Here is an 8,324-nt window from a genome sequence, read left to right as displayed (position 1 = left end):
TCAAACCAGAGAAAGAGGGGTAACTCTAGCCTGTTTCACAGAGAGAGGTAACTTAAGCTCTCGGTCAGTAACCGTAGTAACAGCCTCTATGAACCTAACCTGGTCGGGAGCAGGTTTTTCTCAATGAACCTCGAGTTTCTCTCTGTCTCCGCCCTCTTTCAGCCACACACGGTATTTGATTTACTCATTCATTGAGTCAGCAGGCGAGTTTTGGCGTAGCAAAGTTCTGCCGTGTGTTATTTAAAAAAATCAGTCAGTAGGCTTATATTAGGCCATAGGCACAGTAGGTGGCGACTTTTTCCACTAACATGGCATGTCCGTTTGACAACGATCCCGTGGATGAAGGTGCAGCATTACTGCGCAGAGAATTAAATATTCGTCGGGAGATGGTTATCAGACCGCGCATAGATGTTCTCGCATTTCCAGACAATTATCTTTTTGAGCGGTACCGTTTCACGTCACAGTCCATCATCTACATACACAACCTAATCCGTCCTTACATTTGCAACATTACCAACCGTAGCCATGCTCTCACATCCCAACAGATATTGTGTGTTGCGCTGCGTTTCTTCGCAAATGGGAGTTTTTTGTATAATGTTGGAGATGCAGAGCACCTGAGTAAGGCAACTGTATGCAGGGCGGTCAGAAAAGTGTGCCTCGCCCTGAAACGGCTATTATCCATCTTCGTTGTTTTCCCTGGACATAAACCTGTCAGAGCCATCAAGGAGGAGTTTCACAGGATTGCAGGTGAATGATGTAGAGATCCGTTCAATGAATTTTAAATTATATTCTGTTAATGACATTGTGCTGCAACCTCATACTGGGATTAGTCATTTTAATTTCTTTTAGGATTTCCCAGTGTGATTGGCTGCATAGATGGCACACACATCCCCATCACGGCTCCGTCACATAATGAAGCAGATTATGTGAATAGGAAGTCAATTCACAGTATAAATGTGCAGGTACATGAAGATTGACTACTGTTTCAAAATGTTAAAGAGTGCATCATAGTTCAACATCTGTCATTCTCTGCACTGTCAAGATCATATGTGATGCTGCATACATCATTTCCAATGTGGTGGCCAAGTGGCCTGGGTCTGTTCATGACTCAAGGATTTATCGCGAGTCTAACCTGAGCAACAGACTGCAACGTGGTAAGCAGCCTAAAGATTTGCACAATATAATTCACTCGTCTCCCTCATTTAATATACTCTAATGTATCCACTATACATTACAGGAGAGTTTGATGGCCTTCTGCTGGGTGACAGGGGTTACCCATGCCAACCTAGGCTGCTGACCCCTTACCCTGACCCTGAACCAGGCCCCCAACAGAACTTCAACCGGGCTCACTGCAGGACGAGAGCCCGGGTGGAGATGACCATAGGCCTGCTGAAAGCCCGTTTCCAGTGCCTACGTCACCTTAGGGTGACCCCTGAGAGGGCCTGTGATATTATTGTGGCATGTGTTGTTCTTCATAATATTGCCACTATTAGAGGAGAGCAACACCCTGCCCTACAAATCGAAGACCTTGATGATGACCCCATCCACCTGCCAGCTATGCAGGACGGCAGAGCAGTCAGAGACACCATATGCCATAACCACTTCAGAGACTAATCATCACCATCATCACCACCACCACAGCAGTCAAATAAAGACATAATACAAATTTCATTTAGTCTTCTTTATTTCCTACAAATACAAGGGCTAGTTTAGTTAATGTTCCAATAGTTAACATAATTAACATAATTCAGCTGTGACCATGCACCTACCTCTAACTTGTGCTCCAGTATTTCAATTTCTAGGTCTGCCCTCCTAATCTGGCGGTCCAAGTATTGCATTTCTTTGTCGGTTTTTTGAATTTTTTTCAGCAGGTGAATTTTGTAAATGTCTTTTACTGGTAACTGGGAAAACATAAAGACATTAAATTATACAGTTACACATGAATTCCACAGAATGAACCTCTGGTGTTTACTGAACATCCATCTCACTGTGTCAATCTGTGCAGTGGAAGTTGAGGGACCCTCCTGCTGCTGCCCAGCCATGCCCTGTTAAAAAGGATGAGAATGTGTTAATACTTCAGTGTAGGCTAAATGTCACACTCTATATTCCACCAGAATGTTAAGAAATGTGAATGAGAAGAGAACTATCAGTAACATATCAAGATGTTACCTCTATAGGCCTTTCTGGATCCCCCTCTGTAAAGGCAGCAGACACAGTTTCCTCATACTCTTCTTCCTGGATGAGTGATATGTTTCAGTATACTTAAACTACCATTTGGCAAAATATTTGGAGTATTGCCTACTTACAGTTACAAGGTATGTTGTGGCGTGAGGGGGCTCCACCAGGCAGATAGCACCATCAGAATCTGTTTGGACAAAAGGGGAAAAAAAGACATGAAAGGGAAATACATATTTGTATGAATAGGCTTAAAAAAGGTATATAGGCCTAGGCATATTACATTTTATAAAGGCACTTGTGTCTTGAGGGGTGGGCTCAGAGGATGAGCTCCCTCCAGGGATTCCCTCAGCCACTGGCCTTCCTAAATTCTGGCTAAGGGCCAGCTTCTCTGCCTCTGTTAGAGGTGGCGGTGCTGGGCCACCACCCGTTTTACGGGCATCTGCCTTCTTTCTGTTGGCTGAGTAGAAGTCTGTGTTAGTTTAAATAGGCTTAATTATTTAACAGAACATGATATAGATAAGAAGACATTTATGTTTGTGAAAACAGCATTATGTTGGGGATAAAACAACTGCACAGTCAAACAGCCACTTAATATTTACTTTACAATGTAAAACATGATCAAAATGAGGTACCCCCATGAGGTTATGCCGAGGTCTTACCTGTTTGAACAATGTTTTTATATTTCATCTTAAGCTGCTGCCAAGTGCGCTTCTCCCCCGCGGGATTGCACCTAAATGAAATAAATTAATAGGCTACCACTGAAGCAGTTTTCCCCTGTAATATTATTGTGATTGCAAAGGACTACATTTAAACTTACGCATTGACCCGAGCAGCGATGTTCTCCCACGCCATCTCCCTCTCTTTTGCAGCTGCAGCGGTGTTGCACTTCCTTCTAAAAACATGTTCAAACTCGCCGTATGAGCGCATTAAAATGTCCAGTTTAAGTGGGGTGAAAAACGCAGCCCTCCCCTTCCCCATTGCCATGGTGACTCGTCGAATCGGGGCTCCACTGATGCTGTCTTTTTATAGTTGTGGTGCACGCGCTTAACTCCAGGTGAAACTACTCTGAGTTGATCAAACTAACTCAAATCAGCTGTTCTGGAACCGGAAAACTCAGAGTAGATCAACTCAGAGTTCAGGGTTAGACTCAGAGATGGTGAACCTGCTTTGTGAAATGGACCCCAGATGCACAATCCAAATGTGGTGAGTTTTTCGGCATGTTTAAGCTGCGAAATTTGCGCTTCATTTGGGATAAAAAGAAAGGGTCTTTGCACCCATCGGTGCTCGGGCACCAATAATACGAGTGACTCTGGTTCAATTAAAAATGTCAGTAAATATTAGATTCTAGATTAAATTCTGAAAGCTATGTTATTCAACACAGTGAAATTTGAGGCGTTTCATATTCAGGAATAAAAGAAGGAAGATTTATTTTATGTTCCAGAGAATGAAGAAACTGTAAATGATCATTTTCTACATGAAGTTTTCTTGCTTTGCCCGACCACACTGCAGTTAGAACAGAGGAAACATGATGATCAAATATGACTAAATATGTCGAGGCCACACAAAGAAAATCTCCCACCTGCCCCCAAAACACTCCTTTTCTCTCTGTGAGGAGGAGTCAATGCAAACTGTGATGTCTTCCTCCTCTACTTATGTGACTGCAGAGAGGAGGACAGAGAACAGTGGACACACAGTTTAACATGATGGACTACAGGACAGGACTGCTGCTGTTAACTGTCTGCTGGGCAGGTGAAGACCATCACTATATTCATGTTACATAGCGTATATATCTGTCAGCAGCTGATTTCACTTGATGTTTTCATCCTCTCTCCAGGTGTTGATGGTCAGACTCTGACACAATCTGAACCAGTGGTTAAACGTCCTGGAGAATCCCACAGACTGACCTGTACAGGCTCTGGGTTCACATTCAGTGGCTCCCACATGGCCTGGGTCAGACAGGCTCCTGGAAAAGGACTGGAGTGGATCGCCTGGATTCAAACCAGTAGTAGCAGCAAACGCTACTCTCAGTCAGTTCAAGGCCGGTTCACCATCTCCAGAGACGACAGCAGACAGCAGCTGTATCTGCAGATGAACAGTCTGAAGACTGAAGACACTGCTGTGTATTACTGTGCCAGAGACCCACAGTGAGAGACAATAACAGGAGAGTCGTACAAAAACTACTTCCTCTATTTGCCAGCACCACATGGGACACTTGGAACACATTTTTGCAATACTGATTGTGATTAACTGTCATGTTCATTCTAACGGTGCCCCAATTGGTCGGCCACCGATCGTGATCAGCCGATATACATACTAACTGGTTTGATCAGTGGTTTCACAAGTGACATGTGGAGTTCGAGTGTGTGTCTCATGTCCATGTTGAGCCTAACTGGGCAGTTTATTGATCAAAACTTCAAACTAAACAAAGTTGTCCTTTATCCTCAAGAGTTCTGCAGGTCACACACCACAGTTGCATTCAGTGACATGTTACGAGCAACGGGGATACCGAAGGAAAAAGTGCACGTTATTCTAAGAGATAATGCCAAGAACATGGAAAAGGCCATGAGGGATACGGATTTACCCAGCCTGCCGTACATGGAGCGTACACTCCAGCTTCCCGTTGCCGAAGGAGTTTCGTCACAATGAAGCATCACATTTGAAGCATTTAATAGCCCCTGAAAGACGCATCGTTGGCCAACACTCCCAGCTTGCCTACTGGCGACTTCAAAGTATCCAGAAACAACTGAGTCAGTCTATCAAAAGACTTGAGCAAGACGTACCCACCCGATGGAACATTTCGTTATTTATGCTACAGAGTCTACTTGAACAGAAACGTGCACTGTGCGCTTATGGAGCTGACTACAACAGAGTTGTTGAGACTGTTGATCTCAAATCTACTCACGGCTGAAAGGACATTAAATTAAGCTCTCATCAAGTTCAAACAATCGTCATTGCATCATTTTTGTTTATCCTTGTTTACAGCCTCTGGATTCACACTCAGCAGCTACTGGATGCACTGGGTCAGACAGGCTCCTGGAAAAGGACTGGAGTGGGTCGCTGCTGATGCTGGCGGCAGCACCAAATCCTACTCTCAGTCAGTTCAAGGCTGGTTCACCGTCTCCAGAGACAACAGCAGACAGCAGGTGTATCTGCAGATGAACAGTCTGAAGACTGAAGACACTGCTGTGTATTACTGTGCCAGAGACCCACAATAACACAAACCATCAGCAGAGCTGAACAAAAACCCCTCAGTGCCTGAACACTTGTAACATGAAGCCACCAGAGGAGGAGCCCTCAGACCACTAATGATTATAACAACAGTTCACTGTTAAGAACAGAACAGACATATTTAGAAACAGGAAAAGTCAAAGATTATAATGTATAAAAATATCTTTAATATACAGTGAAGTGTCAACATGTGAAATAGTGACATTATTTCTCTTCACAACTCTGTCTCAAAAAGGTTTCCATGAAACAAATGAAACATTAAAGATGGAATTTCTGTCTTTGACTAAATAACATGGGGTTAAATGGCATCTATGTTCTGAGGGCTTACACACGTTTCCTCACTTTGTTGTTAAAGCTTCATTAATATCCACAAATGTTTTCTACACATTTATTCCTGCTGTTTTTTTCCTAATGATGTTCTGAAATATCTGATGAGAAAATAAACAACAGAAAGAAAAACTCTGAAGGTTTGATTTGTTGGAAAAACTCACTTTGGCAAAACTTTAAAGTGGCTATATGTAAGATTTTATTTATATTCATCAATCAAATATCTTTTTTTTTTAATTGCCAATGTGTGAAGGGATAGTAGAGGAAGTGAGATGTGGCCCGTAGGCCAACAGCGGCCTGTGGTCCATTTCTAATTTGCAGCAATTCCTAAACACAGAATGGAATATGGCCCGCATGAGAAAATAAAGCTTGTGCTTGACTGTATTGTACGTCTTAGTTTTGACACTAGGCGGCGCTGCTGTCTTGAACAAGGCAGCTTCTCCGTCCTCACAAAACAGGTGCAATCACTCAGAGAAGATTTTGCCACGGGTGATTAAACATGAAAACCAAAGAAACACAAATTAGCAAGTGAGTGCAGAAAGTTTCAGACACGGTGGGAAAATGAATATTTCTTCATGGAAGTCAAGGGGAAGTGTGTCTGTTGGATTTGCATTGAAACTGCTGCAGTGATGAAAGACTACAATGTTCAACGACACGATGAAACCAAGCATCAGTCCGACACGTCCTACACTGGTGCCGAGCCACAACAGAAAGTTAAGCAAATGACAGCTAGCCTGTTAGCTCAACAACAGTATTTTTTCCATCCTAACAAAACACAAGAAGATGCCACAGTCACCAGATACGAGGTAGCTCAACTCATTGCCCGACACGGGAAACCTTCCTCAGAGGGTGACTTCATAAAACAGTGCCTCACTAAAGTGGCAGGAATAATGTGACCAGAGAAAATGCAGGAATTCAACGTCAGCACGTCCAGAAACACAGTCGCCCAGCGAATCCAAGACTTGTCAGCTGACTTAAAGCATCAAGTGTCAGATGAAGCTTGTGCTTTTGATTTCTACTTGATTGCATGTGATGAGAGCACAGAGGCCACTTTGTTCATTTTTTGTTTGCAGGAATCGACGAGAACGTTTGACAATAACTCTGTGCCAAGAAGGTCCAGCTTGGCGACGTGATGAACACTGTTGTGAAAACTGTCAACATATTTCGAGCTCGAGGGCTCTATCACAGAGAATTTAGGCTCTCCTGAAATCGATGCTGAATACGGGGACCTACTCTTCCACTCTGACGTGCGCTGGCTAAGTCGTGGCTCCGTGCTGCAGCAGTTTTTATTCCCTGAGATCAGAAATCGACCAGTTTTTGAAAGAGAAGGACCGACCTCTTCATGAAGTGAGTGACCCTCTATGGTTGGCAGACCTGGCGTTTTTAGTTCATCTGACTGGTCATCTTGACACACTGAACAAGAGCCCACAAGGCAAAGACCAGTTTGTTCCACAGCTTTACACACACATGAAAGCCTTCTGTGTGAAGCTCCGTCTCTTTGAGACACAATGAGGCAACTTCAATGCTGCACACTTCCCCACGCTGTGTGAAATTAAATCTGCTTTTCCAAAGGCCAACTTCTCTGCTAAGAAAGGGAAATATGTGTCTGGGATCACATCTCTTTGGACAGAATTCAATCTGCACTTCCAAGATTTTTCTGCTATTGACAAAGACATCCAGCTGTTCTCTACATCCTTCTTGAGGGATGCTTCTACTGGAGCTTGGAAAAAATGGCGCCGCGGATGGCTGCCTCGATGTGTTGGTGCCATGTTTTGTCTTGTTTTGTTTGTAAATACCATTTTTTGCCAAAACACACGCAGCTCTTACACCAGAGAAGAGCTCATGGACATAAGGACTACAACACCATCGGACTTATTTCCCTCTTTCCTTATAGAATCCTAGGAATACTTGGACATTCTGGTTAAAGGTGCCCTCACCTTTGCCAATGCAGTGAAATGCAGGAGGAGAGGGAAACGGGACGGCACGCTCGTGCATCTACGCATCTACATGAGTTTGCATCTACGCATCTACATGAGTTTGCTTTGAGGACATCAAAAAAGTGGACCAGTGAAGCTGTGGAGGATCTTCAGGTGTGCTTAAACTGCACGGATTGGGACGCTTTCAGGACTGCTACCAACAGTCTGGATGAGTGTACAGAGGCTGTGACGTCATACATCAGCTTCTGTAAGGACTGCTGTGTAACATCACGCACCACGGTGAGTTACAACAACGACAAGCCCTGGTTAACAGCCAAACTCAGACGGCTGAGGCAGTTAAAGGGGGAGGCATTAAGGAGTGGGGACAGAGACGGCTACAAACAGGCTAAATACACCTTCAGCCGGGCGGTGAGAGAAGCTAAGCGTCTGTACTCTGATAAACTACAACAGCAGTTTTCAGGCGGAGATGCTGGCTCAGTCTGGAAGGGTCTCGGACAGCTCGGGCAGCTCACCAGGGCAGGCTGCAGCGTATCATCCGCTCTGCAGAGAGGGTGATTGGCTGCAATCTGCCATCTCTCGAGGACCTGTACACCTCCAGGACCCGCTCTGGCAAGAGGCTGCGCTCCATCAGGACGAAAACCTCCCGTCACAGGA

The 8,324-nt window shown here is 44.3% G+C and overlaps 1 protein-coding gene across 1 annotated transcript; it reads left to right on the top strand.

The window, feature by feature from the left end:
• Window positions 1–308: 308 nt before the first annotated feature.
• Window positions 309–1,614, top strand: LOC138603248 (putative nuclease HARBI1). The gene is made up of 4 exons (XM_069674942.1): window positions 309–747; window positions 850–962; window positions 1,043–1,154; window positions 1,238–1,614. The coding sequence occupies exons 1-4, from the start codon at window positions 309–311 to the stop codon at window positions 1,612–1,614; spliced, it is 1,041 nt and encodes a 346-aa protein (XP_069531043.1).
• The last annotated feature ends 6,710 nt before the right edge of the window (window positions 1,615–8,324 follow it).

Source organism: Semicossyphus pulcher, unplaced genomic scaffold (genome assembly GCF_022749685.1).
Source record: "Semicossyphus pulcher isolate SPU_LCO1_2020_fin unplaced genomic scaffold, fSemPul1.0.p SCAF_23, whole genome shotgun sequence".
NCBI lineage: Eukaryota > Metazoa > Chordata > Actinopteri > Labriformes > Labridae > Semicossyphus > Semicossyphus pulcher.
Note: the sequence above shows the minus strand (reverse complement) of the source record. Positions and strands in the feature narration are given on the sequence as shown.